General features: G+C 40.4%; 1 protein-coding gene across 1 annotated transcript in view; it reads left to right on the top strand.

Moving 5' to 3' along the window:
- tnr (tenascin R (restrictin, janusin)) overlaps window positions 1-20,530 on the top strand; it is a 77,389-nt gene that overhangs the window by 3,344 nt on the left and 53,515 nt on the right. Inside the window, exons 3-9 of the mRNA XM_030114392.1 lie at window positions 87-169; window positions 714-876; window positions 2,514-2,990; window positions 10,256-10,375; window positions 10,512-10,655; window positions 13,242-13,357; window positions 18,029-18,179. Coding sequence (XP_029970252.1) covers window positions 87-169; window positions 714-876; window positions 2,514-2,990; window positions 10,256-10,375; window positions 10,512-10,655; window positions 13,242-13,357; window positions 18,029-18,179 — 1,254 coding nt within the window. The remainder of the gene's footprint in view (window positions 1-86; window positions 170-713; window positions 877-2,513; window positions 2,991-10,255; window positions 10,376-10,511; window positions 10,656-13,241; window positions 13,358-18,028; window positions 18,180-20,530) is intronic.

The raw sequence follows: 20,530 nt of genomic DNA, 5'->3' as shown, positions 1-20,530 counted from the left end.
TACACACACTTTGACATTCAAACGCCTGCTTTATGAAGTTTCAATTGCTTGCTCCTTTCTTTTTGCAGGTTCTCGGGCCGAGTTAGGATCCAGAGCGTCTGCGGAGGGTCCAGTAGATCCAGCAGGACCCACAGAATACACAGAGCAGACTCTGGATGCAGACAGTCAGGTAGATATTTTCCAAGCATTACATTTTGGTCTCCAGAGTTTGGTTTAACCTGTAATGCATTTTGTAATCACAAAATAAAGGCTTATAAGTTCTTCACTGGTGTATAGGATGCTTTATGTTTTTCTATGTCCAGACATAACAGCTCTGTCGATAAGCCCCAGCTGTTTATAAGCCCCTCGCAAGTTTCACAAGCTTCTCTGACAATAACACTCTTTCTTATGTTGTGTTATATTTTTATTTTAAATTCCGCTGGCTACACTTTGCTTGCGCTGTCAGTAAAATACTGCTGTGATGGAGGTTTTTCGGTCGTACTACAGCCGCATTCTGTTGTCATACAGTGACATCTAGTGGTCTTAATGGTATTTTCCAAACATTTTGATTTATACTTTGAGTTTCTCTTCAAGACCAGTCAGACACTTTGAAAAAAAGTGATGATTCTAGTCTAGAAAACACAGTAAATAGCATCAGTCTCTTATTAAAAGGGTTGAGGAATGTTAAAGCGCAGCAAGGTTTAATTGTTACAAGCTGTTATTTTCTGTTTCAGGTGACATTCACTCATCGTATCAACATTCCAAAAGCAGCGTGCGGCTGTGCAGCCACGACCACGATCCAGCAGCTCGCCACCCGGGTGGAGATGCTGGAGAGGGAGGTCTCTATGCTCAGAGCTCAGTGTGGGTCTGGGTGCTGCGGGGAGAGTCCAGTTATGGGTGAGTAGCCTTTAGCACTGGCGATAAAGCTTATAGATCAGGAATAGGCAGTTGGTGTGTCGCGGGCCACTAGTGCCCCTCTAACTGTTTACATTACAGTTTCATTTTCAGAAAATGAATTGCTTAACCACTTTATATTGATTCAGTGCACTCAGTTTAGATGCTTTTCACATATAATTCACATATATCTTAGGATTGAAAGGTCTAAGCAGTGAACAGTCCGACCTGTCGCAGTGAGAATAAAATGTTTGTCGTCTTCTCGCTGATCCATGTTTTCCATTCTTGATATAGATTAAAGCTCAAGGATGTAGTTTCTGTTCATGTGGGGCCTCTGTGCTTGCAGTAAAAGGAGCTCCGTATTGAACATGCAACTTTAAAAGAAAACATGAAGGACGGCAGGGTTTCGAAATCACACACATGCATGCACACACACACACCACACACACACACACGGAGAAATGAATCCAGGTACTAGAGGTAAACCAAACAGAAAAAAGGAGACAGACAGCAGCAGAATATTGATGCCCGAGGGCATCTTGCTTTCTTTTTGTTTCTCCTGCGGAGTTTCACAGCTTAAGAGGAATGGAAAAACCTTTGGTAGTGGCAAAAAAGAAAAAAAAATGTCTTCACTATTCATAAGATGTTGCCGTTAAGATATTAGAAGGGACTGGCATGAATAAAGTTACAGAATATATTATGGTTAAAAGGTCTGCTCCTCTGACACTGTCACCCTATTCAGATATTATGTGAAAATGCTCCATTCTACAGTATGAATGTGATTATCTGCAGTCGCCATGATCAGAATCAGAAGAAGGATCAAACACAGGGCTGAGGAAGTCATAGAACATAGAAAGAGCTTCCTAGTTTTCCATTTTAAAGATGTTTAAATATGTGGTCCAAAGATACTTTTGACAAAACACAAGTTTTGATTTATTTTGGGAAAGGTGATGGGATAATAAGGTCTTATTTATACTGGTTGCAGTGAGGGGTCATTAAAATGAGTCTTTCTTTGAAAGGTTTTAGAATCATCAGCTGTTACTGAGAAAGTAACGTTTACAGAATTCCTGATGGCCTCTCTCAGGCTCATGCAGTGATAGCTGCATTGTTGTACTGTTGCTGTGACACATCAATGGTGCTGACAGTAGAGGATTCAGCAGCTAAACAGGTGGATTTTTTTTCCCCTCAAAATCCCCCACATCCATTCTAAATTATATGCAATTAGTCCCAAATGCTGCTGCATGTCTTTTTCACAGATTCCCACAGGCGCCAACAGCACACATATTTTAAGTGCATCGGTTTTCTGTCAGGTTTGAATTTAAAATTCTGATTTTAACATTTAGAGCCTTCCAAGTGTATTCAGAGCTTTCACAGACCTGCTCTTCACAGCAGACATTACTGTGAGTACCTCCTACTCACTTTAAAATGCTGGAGGATTGGGCTTTTCGGATGGTTGCATCAAAGCTGTGAAATGAGCTACCGTCCAAGATTTTGGATGATATCTTACTTAAAGTCATTTGGGGGGCCTTGCTTGTATATTTGTGTGTTTTTTTTTTTTTGTTTTTTTGTTTTTTTGTTTTTAGTCTTTATTATTGAAAATGTTTTTTTTTTTGTTTTTTGTTGTTTTTTTTTTCCCGCAGGCCGCTTGGACTTCGTCCCAGGCTGCAGCGGCCATGGCAGCTTCAGTTTTGATCTGTGTGGCTGCGTCTGTGAGGAGGGCTGGGGCGGTAAGAACTGCTCGGAGCCGCGCTGCCCCAACGACTGCTCCGGCCAGGGCGTGTGCGTGGAGGGAGAGTGCGTGTGCGACCGCGACTTCGGAGGCGACAACTGCTCGGAGCCGCGCTGCCCCTCGGACTGCTCGGGCCGCGGCTTGTGCATCGACGGGGAGTGCGTGTGCGAGGAGTCCTTCACGGGCGAGGACTGCATGGTCGGAAGGTGCCTCAACGACTGCTCGGACCAGGGGCTGTGCATCAACGGGACGTGTCAGTGTCGGCCCGGTTATGTGGGGGAGGATTGCTCGCTGGTCTACTGTGCCAACAACTGCAGCAAAAAGGGCGTCTGCAAGGAGGGCTTCTGCGTCTGCCAGGACGGCTTCGCCGGAGACGACTGTAACTCCGGTAGGCGATTCATTTTGATACTTACTTATCGGTTTCATCATCTGACTGGCGGCAAGTACCTAAAGCAGTTTGTGTGACCTTTAAAGGTTCAGTCCCTTGAAGCAGAAACTCTCAGTTTAGAAGTGTTTTCCTTCAACAGCCAGGATCAGATGATTCAGGGCAAATATTCACCTGTGAGTGTGTTTTGGTGACCTGCTGATGGTTCAGTTTGAATACTTAAAAAGCAGGTTTTCTTTAAATTAGAGCTGCAACATGCAGTATATCTTAATACCATAAAAGTAAAAGAAAACTTTAATTTTGAAAATTAGATGTAGCAGATTTAGAGGTTAAACACTCTGCATTTATGGAGCTGAAGCCAACATGTAGTTTTTGCTTGATGTCTATTTAATAATTGAAACAAGAGCCACACTTCCTCTGGCTGTCTACTCCAGTCATTGTTTTTGACTGAGGGTCTCACAGAACCAGATCCATTCCCAAACTGCTCTGGCTTAAGGGCAGGTACAACCTGCACAGGCCAGTCAATCACAGGGCGAACACAAGGGGACAGAAAATCTCATAGCAAACACTTACTCACACCTGAAAACATTGGACACTCATCGATTGACCCTACAACCATGTGTTTGGACTCTGGTAGGAGTCACTGTTTCCAGAGAAAAAAAATGTCCACTTGTACAGTGATAATATGCAAACACTCCAAACCCAACTGCATTTTAAATATTAAAAAAAATACATACAGTGCAACAGACTATCAAAGTACAGCAAAATATCAGCTTGATGTGGTGGTGAGAGGAAAGTGCACCTGTCTCTCACCTCAAAATCAACACTGATTCAAACTAAAACATGACAAGTGGCTCCATGACAATGCCACTTGGTGCCTGTTCATTTTCTAATGAGGTTTTGAATCACTTTATCACTCGTATCCTGTTGGACTACCAGAAAACAGAGAAATAGAGCTTTGTGCTCAGTAGTTATGGACTTCTGCAGAACAACCATCAACCAAGTTGAGTCATCCAAATTATAAATTCACTTCAATCATACCACAAAATGCCAATATGAATCTTTTAATCTTGATTATTCATCAGTTTTATATAAACAAGTTCATAAGAAGTATTGACTTCATGCATGATAAAAAATGAAAAGTAAAGCTTTTACAAAAAAAATATTTCTACGGTTTTTAGAGATCAAAATGCTAATAAACTCAAATTGAATAAAACTGAAACAAGAAAGTGTCAAACAATAACACTAAGATACCTTTTTGCAAAAGATTAACCCTAAAAATTATCTGATTAAAAATTTTAACAGCACCACAGAATGCAAACTATAAACCTATGACTGATGCAGATACATTACTGTAACTAATTATTGATCTGAAAATGTCTTCAGGTTCACAGATGTGAGCAAATTAATCTCAGTAAATGTAACGCAGTAAAATGCAAGTGATTTAACTGCAAGGTTCGCTCATTCTTTTATCAGTGATGTTTGTGTAAAGCAAAGAATTATTTTACTTTCTGTACCATTTTGGTCTTTGCTGCCCAGCGGCACAAAGAGTTAAGAGTTGGTGGATAGATGAAGGCTGCAGCACGTCGTTCAGTTATCAGTTGACATTACCTGCAGCTGAGACGCTCTCCGAGCCGAGCTTCGTCTTTATTCGGAGCTGCTCTCACTCCACAATATCAGATCCTCTTCTGGCTCGTGACGCACGTGTCAACACAGTGACAGATGAAGATGGACAGGAGAGCAAGCGAGAGGAGGACAGGATGAAAAAATATCATATTACTGAAGCTGACTGGTCCGCGGAGTCCTCCCATTTAATATCTATACCAAGAGAAAGAGACTGAATTGCTTATTTCTTTGCAATTAGAGGCTAAAATAGCTGGTGCTGGTGGAGGATGGTTGGCAGAATACAAAACGAAGCAGTTCAATTACTGCAGACTTGTAGGGTGACAGGCTTAAGTGTTTCATGTTATCAAAAGCAGGAGAAAGTGGCATGCATTTTTGCTTCAATTATGGTGGCCTATATTCTCCCACTATGAGGAATAATGGAGACTGTTGAATTTAAATTGGATGTTACAGGCGTGCGGTAGGAAATAGTATATCTTTACATAAAAATATGTCCACCCACTAAACAGGGAACAAGTTGTGCTGAGGACTGACACTTCACTACCGAGGCATCCTCCCATCGTTTCAAGACATCCTGACGCCACTGTGGGGAAACAGCAGTGACACCCCTGCTTTGTTTAGTGCCACAGTGTTGACAACTGATATTTGCATTTGTCATAAAAGTTGTGGATGCACGATGCACCTGCCCCAACACAGCTCCCGAGTTCTGCAGCATATATCAAAACCACAGAAGTTTGGTATCATCCTTGATGCATGCCCGTTTTATTGCTGTGTTTTATTGCTCCATTCAGAAGCGTGACATCAGTCAGACTCATGGCTTCATCAATCAATGGCACAGCTTTTTTTTTCCTCACAGGAGTTCCCAAGTTATAACCCAACAGTATAACTTCTTTTTTTTCTCTTTTTTTTTTGCGTTCAGATTATTTAAATATTCATAAATGTCACTCCCATCTCATACAACGCAGTCGAGTATTCCTCTTCAATATCCAGTTAAAAATGGTTCAAGGTTTTGTGAATTTTGAGCATGTCTGAGATGTTTGAAAGCAACAAAAGGTCATGTTTTAATGTGTTATTGATACATAATGAATGAACCTGTCCTAATGGGATGCATTGAAGAAGAATTGCTCTTGATTCCCAGTAGATTTGTACTACTACATCAGGTGAATATTTTATATTTTTATCACTTCTGATTCATCTGTCTTTTTGTCAGCTTTGGCACATTTGGGTCATTGGACTTAAAAACATCTATGGTGATATAACAATCTGTCACCCACACACTTACAAATCCTGCCGATCTAGACTCATCAGTTGAGCTAAAGTGCATGTCTCTGGGTTGTGAAAGTGAGCATGCAGTTTCAGGTGAAGCACACAAATGTCCCATGAAAAGACCGAGAATGGATCCAAAGTTATCTTGCAGACTTCTTATGAGATTCCTAATCGCTGATCCATAGTGTCACTCAGGGTGATATTTAAAGTTGCTTCATCATTCTTTCCTGTGTTATCAATTGAAAAATATCACCAGTCAGTCGCCGTGGCTTTTAGCTTTGCTGGTCAGCTTGATGTAGACAAAGCTGAAAATAGATAGTATATAGTTGAGATGTCATCCATCACACACACAAAAAAACAAATGTTTTCTGCCAAAAGTTTCTTTTTTGTCAGTTGAGCAACTTAATGAGAGAAATCCCATCGCACAGCGTAGCCTGAAGGTAAGCGAGTCCTCTGACGGCGTGCTGACCTCTGTTGTCCACTTGAGTTTTGCCATCAGGGTCTTAGTTCAGTAGATTCTGCTGTAGCCGCCTGTGATGGCATACTGATTAGACCTAATGAGACTTACAGACTCCAGGCAAAATTCCTCAATAACCTTCGGCAAGTTACTCGTTTTGAAGTAAACCTGAGAACAGGCAGAAATTATTTAACAAATTTCATGAATATGAGAAGACAAAAGCCTTGAGATTTGGAATTTGTTACAAGTGAAATAAACAATGTACTTATCCTCATTATGTAAGCTAAATGAGGGTTTTAAAAATGAAGTTATCAGGCTGAGGGTCGTCGTCTTTTTATGCTCCTGTCTGTAGGCTGGAGGGATTATCTCCGTCAGCTCCATTCGTGTTAATATCCTCCAATTATTTAGCAGGATATGTTCGTTTGTTTTATCCCACGCTCTCGCTCGACCAATTCGATTTTGGAGGATAAAAGGTCAAAATCAAGGTCGCAGTAACAAGTCTGGTTAAAGCGTTGCTTCTCGAATGACACGGTTTTTCTTTTCTTTTTTTAGATGTTCACTGTCACCTCGGGACACGTCATTTAATTCAGTGGTCAAAGGTCAAGCTCACTGCAAAGGTGGCAGTGGACCGTTTCTTTGGACATGATTTTGATGAAATGGCCATAAAAGTACGACTGTGATCTATGATTACTGTCTTCTGTAATTAATGCTCTAATATTATGGAATATTACATAGCTGCAAACTGCATATTCATGCACAGTACCCAATCAAAACAATGGGTTGTGTAAGTACAATTTTCTTGGTATTAAAAAAGACCTGCCAGTGCAACGCCAACATTTAACTCCACTGTTTGATCACGTATCGTGTAACTGCCATTAAGTGAATACTGTGTGGAAATAATACACGTAGCCACATGTCCAATAATATCCGTGAAAGTAGTTCGAGACACATGCAGACTCTGACCATGCGAAGTGCCATCCTGATTTGACATCCGGCTGCTTTCATTCTGCCATTTGTCCCTGGTATGTGTTGAGAAATGTTGATCAGGTGTCTGGATGCCGCTGTCCTTGGAGACAGTCTCAACAGTCCTGGAAAGTATTTGTATTCAGATAAGCCGCTTGGTGACGACCTTTAACTTGAACACAACAAGGTTAGACACTCATTGGTAATATTTGATGTTTCTTTTTTTTTTTTTTTTTTTGATAAAAATCTGAGTTGAGATTTTTCAGTGTTGACAAACTTTTTACAGCCTTCTCCGTCTGCTTTTCACTTCCTATGCAAGCTGCTTCTCTGCTTTGAGCGTCACCGTTGGGCCTCCTGCACGACCTGATTCAGTCTTTTACCTCGAATTGTTGCTCCTTCTTTTGATTTCTTGTTTTCTTTATGTACCTGGCGAAGCTCAGTTGAACGAATGAAATAAATCAAAGCAAATGAGTGCTGCAGGAGTTCTCTGCACTGTGTTGAAATGAACAAGTCCCAATCCCAAGCGCTCCATGCAGCGCGCACACATCTGTCGAGCGCGTGAGGAAGGAGCTCAAACGGCTACTAAAGTGTCCAAAAGTTCCCCGAGGAGGACTCGGGGCTCCGCTGTAGTGTCACAGTGGGTGAGAGGTTGTTTATCACATCCATCACACTGGCTGCTCCTTTACTCCTCTGTCTCTCCTTTTCTGTCTCCCCTTCACTTCCTCTGCCATTTATTATCAATTATTCACTCCTCACGCACGTCCTGTCTCGTCTTTTTCCTCCCTTGTTTTCTCTTGGCGTCTGTGCATCCGTCCCTTCACTTCTCCTCAGCTCCCCTGCCTTCTCCTCCTTTATGTCCCTCGCCTGCCTCCCTTTTCTTCCCTGTCTGCTTTGTGGAAATAGGATCTGGAAACACTGTTGCTTCAGTTCCCACATTGGCATTCAACACCGGCTTCCAGGTTTATAGCTCCGCCATCTCCACTCCACAGTGACTTCTTGCTACGAGCGCAGAAATCTTTCAGGGTTATACGCAATACGCTCAAGTATGAGATTTACTTACTCAGCTGTCTGGGGGTGTTTTTTTTTTCTTTTCTTTTCTTTTTTGCCAGCATGCCAGCTGTTTCTGATCACAAAAGTCGATCTGACAGCTTCTAAATGAAGTGGGCAGGATTTGAGCTCGACTTTGCATCACTGCAGGAAACACAACACAAACCAAACTCAAGATTTAAAGCCCTAAAAGATCAAAAGAGGATCACATACATATGGATTGATGATAATATTGCTTCTAAATTTGCAGGTTTTCATTTTGTCTGTCATGAAACGCTTGCCAGCCACCAGAAGTTGAGATATTATGGTAGTTTTGATCTGTCAAACAGAAAGCATCTTAAAACCCAAAAGCAGTAAGAACACATTCCTGAAAAAAAACTTTTTCACACTTTAAGTTCAGTTTCCAATAGATTATGACTCCTTTATTTCAACATCAACACAAAATTAACATGTTTTGACATATATGACTGTTATATTATGACTTTACAAAACTATTTCATTTCAAACGTCTTATAATACACTGACTGTTGAAGTCAGTCCGAATAACATGCCCACACTTTCTTTAACTGCTGACATGGCGAAACATATGTCAATTAATGTCATTTATTAAATGTATAATTTAAAAAATTTGTCACGACATGTTGATTTGGTAGAATAAAAGATAAAGTTAACTCCAGTTTAAGATACCTCAATTCAAAGTTTAAATATGTTTCTTACTTTGATAGTAATGCCTGTCCAGTTTTGTCGTGACAGTATGGTTTTCACCTGTAGGGACTAATATATGTCCCCAATTTAAAATATTTAATGAGCGTTTGCATTGCAGGCGGTGGTGTAGCCGCCACCCAGACTAGATTCCTTTTTCAGCTTCTTCCAAAGACATGCGAAGCAAATTATTGGATGATTGAACACCTTCTAAGTTTACGTGCATGATTCTGCATCGATGTGTGGTTTTCCTGCAGTGGACTCTCAGTGTTTTCAGGTGTGCCCTGTCCTTTATCCAGAATCAGCTGGAATGATCAAAACTTAACAGAGCAAGCACAAAAGATGAACAAGTCATGGAATTGAGTTATATGTATAAAGACTGATACAAAAATAGAGAAAAACATTCTTGATCTCAGAAATTTTCTCTTCGACTTTGTCACATCAACAACTGAGAACCAATCTTGTGATTGACATTCGAGCTCACCGTTCAGTTTTCACTGGAGTTTCCCTTCTAATCTGTGAAATATTCTCCAAAGAGCGATTTCAGATCATATTAATCTCCTGTTTTCCTGTGTCGCTTGTAATAATTGAACAGGCTCTCTGTACTATAGTGAGCCATCTGAGTTTCCTGAAGCTCTTCATTCACCTCACTTCAGCTGAGCAGAGATGAAGTCAGTAATGCAAACCCGAGGTCAGAACTGAGGCGCTTCCAATAGAGGAAAATATTTTTTGCTTCATAACAAGTATTACTCAAATATTTTTTTTCTTTTTGAAGGTCTGTAATAATTTAGTTCTGTCTACCACACAAGTAAATCACAAGAAGTAACAATAGTGATTTATGACTTTTTATTCAGTTTATACTTTTGTATTCTTTAAATATATTAGAGACTCAGGAATTTATTGTTTTATTCTGTTCTGCTGGAATTGGTTTTTCCCTCCACTCTCACCTTTGCTTACTCATGAAAAATTGTTTCTCTTCTTTATATTTTATCTAAATGTTGAGTGCTGTGAGACGATGCATATTGAAACTGCTGTAATATAACCTCAATAGAAATGAATGATTTTCTGATGATCATGGTTTAATTTGATCTCTTCCTCTCGTCAAATATTGTGATCGTAAGACTAAAAATGGCTGATGAATCGTGATGAATGGGACTTAAAGAAACGTGTCGTGCTTTGCTCATTTCTTCTGCTGTTTGTTTTGTTGCAGTGGCTCCAGCCATGAACCTGAACGTCCGAGGGGTGACCGATCAAACCATTGACCTGGAGTGGGAAGGGTCAGTCGTACTGACAGATTTCTTGGTGACCTACACGCCGAGCAGCCTGGGAGGTAAGCACACATCCATGTTCTGTCCCTTCAAAGCAAGAAAGCCCGTCGTTCGGCTCCGCGCTGTTTCCACCTGACTCAGATAACTTCTTTAAAATGAAGTGTCCCCATTTATCTCTGCGGCCTGTCTCTCTGTCAGGCGTGCAGCTCGAGCTGCGGCTCCCAGGAAACACCACCGCCTGCACCATCTCAGGGCTGGATGCAGGCATGGAGTACAACATCAACGTGTTTGCTGTCATTAACAGCAGCATCAGCGTTCCTGCCAGCATCACCGTTTCGACCTGTGAGTGCAGATTTCAGTTCGTTCCCCTGAGAGGCTGCAGCCTCGCCTCACTGTCACATCTGTTTCTATGATATGCCATCTGTCACATTCAGCGAGAGTTATTTGGTACTTTTTACTTTTACTTTTTAAACGTTGCCGGACACTTTAAGTTGCTTCAGATAAAAATTAACAAGTTAAAATACGTAAGTATACTTCAGCAAAGATGAATTCCCAGTCAGGCCTGTGTTACTGGTGTTGGTCATTTTGTTGTTTGATAAGAATAAGAAGAAGACAACAAATCAGTTTGTATAAACTACCAACATGTGAAGAGCTCTTTTAGAATGCTTATGTTTAGAAAATAATGTGTCTCGAATGCCTTTAAGAGTAAAAATTAATGTCTTTCTAATGTGTTTCATGCTGTTGTCAGGAAATTCTTTCTGAAGCAAACAAGAGTTACTGAAATAATAACAGATCTGCAGCTTTCCAGCTATCTTTATGTACATTATAAATAACAAATAACATTCACAGACTGTATCTACATTACTAATTATAGAGTAGTAATCAGCAGTGTTGGTCAGGTTATTTGGAAATAGTTATTAGTTACTGATTACTTCTCCAAGAAAGGTACTTTAAAGGACTTTTCAAAAACATGATGCACAAACTGAATACACTATGAAGCAAGAGACCTCTCAGCCTGATTCTATTCTTTCTGCATATTCCATCATATAAAACTAAATAAAAGTGTCCTTATTCAATTTTTTTATTACTTTTAATATTTTAACATTGCACACATTGCATACACCATATTTTAATCAAATGAAGCAAGTTGTTTATATTGTAATTCATATTTCTGTATGTTCAAGCATATAAAATACTAGTCTTTTTGTGTGGCTCCTCCTTTATACAAACAAATTAAAAAGTAAAAATAAATAAAAAGAACAATAGAGACCTTGCCCTCCAGGCATGGTGGCCTGTGGCCTCCGGGCTCGGTCCCTAATAATGAAAAGTTACAGAGTTTACAGTGGAAATGGGCAATATTTACTCAACAATAAAGCCAGCAACTAGATTCTTCAGTTCAGCGTTGTTTTGCTCTCAAGTCTAATTTCACCTTTTCATCAGAAGAGGGGCCTTCGGAGGTTCGTCCGTTGAGATTAGATGCGGTCGCTGCAGCGAGTATGTCAGTCAGAGGATCCGGGGCTTTTTCGCTGAGATTCATATTTCCATGCTCCGGTTTGAGGTGGAATTTTTTTTGCTGTTGATTAAAGTTGTTTTCCCATGTAGAGCGCGAAGCAGACGCTGAAACTCAAAGTAATGTCAGTACCTCCGAGCATTAAACGCTGTAAATGCTGCTGCTCTCCCTCCCGCTCCCCGGTGGCTGTTGTTGCTCATACGTCATTGTGACGAGACAGTCTCCCAAAACAAAGTCAGGAGTGAGTAATGTAATAATGCAGCCTGCTTGCAGGAAAGTAACAGTAATCTAATTACTGTTTTTGCAATTGTAATCCCTTTTACTTGTTACTTGAAAAAAGTAACCAGATTACAGTAATGTGTTACTGCCATCAGTAATCTAATCTCAATCAGTCACTAATTGTTACCGTAAGTAGTAGAGAGCAGTCAATCTCACACTGGTCAGAACACATGCATTCATACAGACTTACATCCATTCTTTTAAAATACACACAAACACACACACACACACCTTGGTTTTTTTTTTTTTTTTTCTGTTAGTTAAATTCTCCCAAAGGGCGTTGCCCGGTGTCAATAGAGTGAGACTACCACCTGCTCTCCACACCAACTGGCTGTGATTATCACCTGTAAGCGCTGCTTAGTGCCGCTCACACTATTTGCTCACAATCACAGCGAGCGTTGAGGCAGGTGGAAACATCAGGGCTGCAGACCTGCGAGGGAGACACGCCAGTCGGTTTCATGTTGTTCGCCGTAAATGTACAAACTTATTAAGCTCCGGTTAAGTAAAAGCCTCTTTTCATTGGCAAAACGTAATCAGATTGCACATGGGCTAACACGTGGCCACGTACAGCACGCCGCCATTAGTGCTCTCTTGGCTTGCAACACTTATTCTCCATTTCACAGATAAGTGAATTTAATTTCAATGATAGCAGAATTTGGAGTAATAAAGTCAATTTGGGGCAATTAGGCCTGATGCAACCATTTTTCACCAAGGATATGATTTATCGGGTTGTCTTTGCTAAACTTAATTATAAAAAGCAGAATTTGATTATATGGAGGGAGAACTCGGCTGCCCGTGAGAACGAAGCCGAAGTGAACCTTGTGCTAGGATCGTTTGTTTCTTTTTGTTTAATGCTGCAAGGATGCAATATGTAAATGTCATTGCTGATGCTGAAATACACACAAACTTCTGCCAGGTTGTGTTTTTAGATCTCTTTCAACTTTAGCAATCCGTGTGAATCAATAACATGAGTGCACCATCATTCATAAACGAAAGAAGTATTAATTCTTTTTGTGAAGAAAAAAATACTGCCAGATAAAGGTTTCGGAGTCGGCCATACACAACATTAGATGGAGTTGTGATTTATGGGGTGTGTGGGTCACTGAAGAACAATAATATGTTTTGGGCTGCCTCTCCAGATCTCTCCAATCCCGATGGCTTAGTCTTCAAATCCATCACCGAGACGTCGGTGGAGGTCCAGTGGCAGCCGTTCTACTATTCCTTCGATGGATGGGAGATCAACTTCATCCCCAAGGTAGAGTGAAGCTCTGTGAACACCTGGCGCGTGTGTGTTCACTGTCCGCACTTCTGTAACACTGCAGCAAAGGTTCTTACTATATCCAGGACTCATTTTTGTCACAGTCGAGATAATTGTTTTCTCATCTTATGTTTCGGTCCATTTTATTTGTTTTGTTCTTAACTTATTTATTTTTGCTATTATTTTTTGTGGCTTCTGTTCTAACTTTACTATTACATCCGTATATCTTGTGAGCTATGTATTTTCATGATGCTTTATACCTTTAACTTACTTGAATTAAAGTTTCATTTTCTTGAGGTAAGCTTCCATTTAAAGTATTCAGCATTTCAGGTGTAAAGACCCCAAATAAATACAGTAAAATATCAATATGACCTTTTCAATTAAATTCGATGCACAGCCACAATCTGACTTTCTGAACACGAGAGTGATTCTCGCAAAAATCACAAGTTCCCTTCTTTTGGACGTCTGGTTAACAGAGCAGGTTGTTGAAAGTTTAGCTCTCTAGTTTTGTCCACAATCTTATGAACTCGAAAAATCTGGGTATTTCTTTGTCTTATATTCTTCATTAGTGATGAGTAACAAAGCCTGCTCACAGCTGAATCACTGTCACAGGGCTATTAATTTCATAAACCATAGTCCATTTTATGATGTGGTTTATTTCATTAGTGTTGAGTGTTTTCTAGAAGGTGCTCAAAACGTTCAAGGATTTTTCAGCAATACCAGTCACATCTTACAGCACGCACACTCTCGTGCCGAGACACACATTACAAATCGTAGACTGCGGAAATGTTCATGAAAAACTGTTATGTTCCAGGACCTTCCAAAACACCACTTATTGAAAATAATCATTTCATTTTTTTTCCCCTCTATCTCTGGATGGCTTCAAGTGTCTGCTCAAAGACGACGAGCAAAATAACTGGCTGGATTTACACTTTCTTTGGGGGGTTGCTCAACTTGAGGCCCATACCAAATTAAACGAGCGGATTGTCTTAAGCTTATTGGCTATTAGATGGATGAGCCATTAAATTCTTTTCCCCGAATAACTGTCGGTAAAACCATTGCAGGGGCCAGGTTCAAAGCCAAAAAGCAAAACCTTTTCTCTTTGTAATTCCTGCTGTAAACTCAGGTACTCTCCCAGCTCTAATCTCGTCCTCCTCTCACAGTAATTGGTTTTCTCCTTGAAGCTTTTCTCTTGGGAGAAATCCTTTTGGTCTGCCCAGGCACTAAGACTAAAATCTGATGTCAGGATGCTTTTTTTTTTTTTTTTTTTTTCTGTTTATTTTTCAAGCAATTTTAAGGACAGGAAGTTTGTCGCTAACAAACAACACTCTAATTTTCTTTGATTGCTTTCAGCTTGGCCATTGTCTTTCTCTCAGTACTTCTCCATCTTCCTACTCTCTCTCACAATTCCCGACTAATCTCTTGTTTTTCCTTCCCATCCACCACCTCCGTAACCCCTTCCTCTCTGCTCTCAAATCAACCCCCCGCTTCCTCTTTCTCCAATCCTTTTCTCCCTATTCCTCGACCTCTCCTCGGTCTTCGCACCCTCGCTCCCCCCCCTCTCTCTCCAGCCACGGGGGAAATCATATTATGAGTTGGCAGTCCCACCCTCTGTGGATTAAATCCAGCAGTGGGGATTGTGAATTTTGACAATCTCGTAATGGAAGTAGGCATGAAAGCTTTGGCCTGTGTGAACAAAACACAAAAATCACTACCCTGTGAGGAGGGAAAGGGGGACGAGAGAGACGGAGGGCGAGCTTGGTGACCCGCCGTTAACGCTGTTAGAAACAGCCACAGCATATATTTGACACTCCAATAAAATATCACACTGCTGTTTTTGCTGTTATTGGACCCAGAGTATTTTTATATGTTCTACTTTTCTGTGACATGCTGCAGAAGAATCAGCCAATCAACTCCATCCATGAATCATGTCGGGGTCTGGGACACTCCTTAAATGTAATTTTATTCAGAAATGTAAATTTCCATTATGAATTGCCCTAGAAATACTGAAAAGCATTATGCCTCTTCTGTTGTCTTAATGAGTTTTCCTTCCAAAGTTTTAACAAGTAGTAAATAAAACAACCGCTCTCATGGAAAACAACACGCCAAGAGGTCGGGTGGGTTGGTTTTTGTTTGTTTTTCGTCCACAAACATTGAGGCACTTTTAGGAGGTAAAATCAACATTTAGTAGCCAAAAACATACATTTGCTTTATGTGTAATCATTTGTCTGTGTGTACCAGATGTAGACGTTTAGTGTGTTTTATCTCCCCATCTACATGAGCCAAAAACATTTTCTTTCTCTATATGGTTTCTTAAAAAGTCTCTCGTCTGCAGAGGACTTCAAAACGATGTAGTGGATATGCCAGGCCTTTAGGTGGCGCTTAACTATGGCACAGAAATACACTGAAAATGGAGAAAAAGCTTGTGTTCTGTAAACAAACACAACACAAGAAGGCATCGCCTTATCAAACCAAATAGCATCAGTAGCTTCTGCAGCCTGATCAATTTGTCCAGTTGGACAAGCTGGGAGATATATTTTCTTATCCAAATAGGTATTTCAGTTGTATGGGACAATTATCGAGCCCTGCCCAAAAACATCCCATGATTGATGCTTGACTCTGTGATTTTTGGCTAAAACTAGGATTGGGAGCCCAAGATCCCAAAACAAAATATTGAGACGCTCAATCAGTGTGGTGTTTTTTTATTTGTTTGTTTTGTTTTTTTGTTTTTTTTTTTTTTTGCTTTGATGATTTGTGGTTGACAAAATTGATTTTTAGTCGCACTTGGTGATCTGGCAACTGACTAAATTGAGTGCTATTATAATTCCAAAAGGTAAAAATGTTCAATAATTTAACCGTTTCTTTTAAATGTTTTATTGTCATCGGCCTGATGTCGTCTGCTGGACAGTTTTGTTTTCTGAACCCCGAATGTTTCACTTCCTGTGTGATATTTACAGCCGCTTGTCATTTAGTGTAAGATAAGAGTGACGTTGTCTCAGAACACAGAACATGATTGGTTGAGGATGCTCCGGAGTGAGTTGCGAACACGTTACCTGTTGATGTGGTATAAATTAATTATGTAGATTTAGCATTTTTTTTTAAGTATAAACGTAGATAGACGGCACTAAAAAGTTCAGGATGTGATGATGGTGAGTGAGTCATTGGAATTCTTATTTAAAGAGGCATTTTGCTCAGAGATGATGTCTGTATAAATTATATTATTTCAGGTCTAGGAATGATGATACTGTGCCGTTTCTCTTTGGATCTTCACTCCTGTTATCAGGGCATTGTTAGGCTCAGAGAACAATGTAACATCAATCATTCCTGCTCTGACAATTTCTAGACAGCGCTTTCAAGCAGCATTGCGAAAACACCAAATAAGGGAAAAGCAGTTGAGTTTCAACCTTGAGAAATAATGCAAAGATGCACCAATGTGTTTTTGGCAGCGCACAGCAACTCAGCACCTCATTAATTGTGCACCTAATGGCTGAATCATTTGGTAGACTTCTACATTTTAATGTAATCCAGTACAGCAGACACACCATACACTCGGCCCAACTGGAAATAGCAGTGTTCAGTTAGTATGAGAACATTGAAAAGGTCATTTATTTGTGAAGCTGTAGTTTTCAGTACCAGTATTGAGAGGTGTGATTTTTGTTTTTTTTTATCCACTAGATGAACATACTTGAGAAAGGCAGAGAGTTCCAATTCAACACAATACACTCCAGCCCAACACGGCCACACACCACAAAACCAATAAACAAAGTTCATTTGTACCGAACATGTATACTGATCTTCTTCATCACCCCATTAAACCACAACCTATGCATGTGCATAAGATGTTTGATTGATACCTTTTTTTTTTATGTGACTGAAAGATAACTACTGAGTTAAGCACCAAACGTAATCTATATGGCACAGAGATGACTAATTAAATGACTCAGAAGATGGAAGCAGGATGCACAGCTATGGGAATTCATTTTGTTTAATTCAGGATCATGTTCACACTATATTATTATTATCATTATTGTTATTATTATTATTATTGAGATTGAGCACCGACTGTTGTATGAACATCACGGTTGGTGTTACTTTCCTCCCTGGTAATTTAGCAGAGGTGATTAAATGGATTACATCTCTAATTACGGATTTGATTCAGGAAGGTAGCAAGCTGCTGCTGTATGTTTTGCTTTAATACCAGCCTTCAAAGCTCCGGCGTTCGGGGATCTTGGACCGGCAGTAGGTGTAACATCTGTCTGTCGGCAGGAAGCGCGTTTGCAACACTGGCTCTCTGAGAACAGCTGGGAATAGCTGGTGCTCCGTATGGATGACTGACAGGCCTTTGGAAATGTGCAGAGTGCTGCCTCTGCAGAATATGGTCCGGGGAAATATCACTGTAGTGTTTCCATTTTTGCAAAGTAAAACAGTTTCAGGAAAAGCATCCAGACTTAATTAAAAATGTCACGATTTAAAGGCTTTAACATGCCATTCAGTAAAATTACAAGCTGCATGAATCAATGTTTGTCTTTCTGGCGAGGGTTTTATTTCTTATCTGTGCTAAGAGAAGTTCCACACAGTCACTGGCATTTACACTCTAAAACCAACAATGTGCTGTGCGCATGAGTCCAAGCTTCTTTTTAATCTCACCTTCTCTCTGTTTCCTCCCAGGACAACGACGGAGGGATGACTGCCCAGCTGCCAAGCACCATCACATCCTTTGTACAGACTGGTCTGAGGCCAGGGGAAGAGTACACAGTCAACCTGGTGGCGCTCCGAGACCAGGGCCGGAGCCAGCCCGTCACCGCCACCGTCACCACACGTATGTATGAGGAATGGAAGAATGCAGCAGGTTGATACAGGGATAAACTATTTTATCTTCTTATTAGATTATTGAAAAGGTAATATGTTATTGTTTTTATTACATTCTGAATTGTCATTATTACGGCATTCATTGCTACAGGGTAAACTGCCCAAAATGCTCGCTCCCTGTTGCGTCCGCTGTAGTTTTCGTTTGCTCTGAATTTCCTCTGGGACTGATAAGCTATTTTCTAGCATCAACAACAACAACAATAATAATATTAACAGATAAAATATCATCATACATGCCAGATTTCCAGCAGTCTGCTGAAGCCATACGAAACACAACCCTTCACTAAACGTCTTTCCACTCCCAGGGAGCAGGTCCAGGATTCACAGGACACATCTGCCCTAAATCACAGACCCAGAGGAAACCGATAATGTTGATATCTTTGTCAATTTTCTGTCGATAACATCAATGTAAAATTAAATGAAAGACTGCATCTTGCTGTCAGTTAGTGCTTTCGTTGTTCCTAATGTCTGCCTCGACTGGCAAAACTGTAGTTACTAATTTATTTCCACAAACAGATGTTTAAAAATGTTCTATTAGCAGGTGTTGTAACGGCAATAAACTCTTCAAGTTATCTGACAAATTTGAAGAAGTCATTGCTGTTTTTTTCTTTCTTTTTTTTTTTCAAGGGTAACATAAATGATTAATGGGTTTTCGTAATTGCCAGGTTTTCTCATTGGTAATCAGCAATCACTGCATTACGGTGACATCAAGATGCAGTACAAATCAAGATATATCACCCACGGCACGACAAGCAGCGGGCGCCACCCTGCCGTATTCAGCCTGTCAGACATAAACCCCTCGGAGGTCTCGCAGCCACCCCTCACCCAGCTGACACCACTGAGACAGCTGAAATGGATCCAGTTCAAATCTCGTCTAGAACCATTCAGCCTCTGATGTCCGCAGTCAAAACGCCATCAATTTCCTGTCAAGTCTTTGTTCATTTCACAGGTTGTAATTAAGTATCGATTAATAATTCATGGCACGCTCTCATTAATTTTTCACGGCGGCCCCACTGCATGGCACCTTATTGGATAAAGTCAGAGGAAAAGACAAATTTGAAGTCACTAAATTATTAAGAAGAAAGATTTATCCTTCCTTGAAGATGGAGGAAGCGCGGCGAGGAGTCGGTGGGAAACCACGGGGAGACCACAGCTGACGTGGGAACCGTCTTCCTCAGGAAGTTTTCTAGGACGGAACCCAAGGGGCCAATTTCTGATACATCAAGGACCAGGGTGGACCTGCAATATGTCTTGTGGAGTCTGGGACTTATTTAGATCTCAAAAAATGCTCCAAGAATGACTAAGGAAGGGCGCCCAGTGTGTGGAAAGTGTCTGTTAGTCTGCGTTTCCCCCTGAGGCCACCATTACTGATTAATTCTGCTATCATAGCACAGTAGGGGGCTTTCACTTTCAAAGAATGTCAGCTGAATTATCCATTGTGGTGTGATTTGTCTGTGGATTCTTCAAACATTCATTGATGGTTCGTCTGTGTTGGGTTTTTCTTTTCTTTTTCTTTTTTTTTTGTGTTTGTTTTTATCAAACGCAATTCAAGTGCTAATTATGACCAGTTGAGTGGCATAAACTCAGCATAAACACTGTTTAATTTCAGTCGTAAGCTCTCATTTATCAGACTTCCACTTGTCAAATGAAGCGATTTTTTTTTTTTTTACAACACAGATATTTGCTAAAGAATGAAGTGTTAAAGATTAACATTTGTCACATGAGTAAAAAAGGAAATGAAGAGGTAATTATCACTTGCTTTAACACCCTTATTACCTTGACTGAAATGTGCTCATATTGCCAGCAACGCTCCCTCAATGACAGTATGAGGAGACATTGGAGAGTGAATGTCCTGACTTCAAACGTTCGTGTTTTCAGCTCTTCCCACCTATTAACTTCCGTTTTGTGGGAATCAGCATGAATAAACTTGAATCTCAGCTTATATTTTAGTCTGTGCGCTGATAGAGCCCATTGTCTCAGCGTGTGGCAGCTCTGATAAGTTTTACTTCATTTGCTGTCAGAGCACCTTTAACAGATAAGAAATCCACATTTTTACCGCCGTGGAAGCTCGAAGGCAGAACAACTGAAACTTCAGGAAAGACTGAATAATGTGCCAACTATAAACTCTGGCCAAGCCTTTCTTCAAATGAGAAGTTTTATATTTTGTAGTTGTATAAGTCGATTTCTTCATTTAAGAGGTTCAGCTTCTTAGTATAAACGGCTGTTTATTGTCTGAATACACACAGATGTCATTTGATTATTATTATTATAACATAATATTCATAACATGAGACTTTCCTA

This window comes from Salarias fasciatus, chromosome 18 (assembly GCF_902148845.1).
Source record: "Salarias fasciatus chromosome 18, fSalaFa1.1, whole genome shotgun sequence".
NCBI lineage: Eukaryota > Metazoa > Chordata > Actinopteri > Blenniiformes > Blenniidae > Salarias > Salarias fasciatus.
The sequence above is the reverse complement of the archived record's forward strand: the minus strand, read 5'-3'. Positions and strand labels throughout refer to the sequence as shown.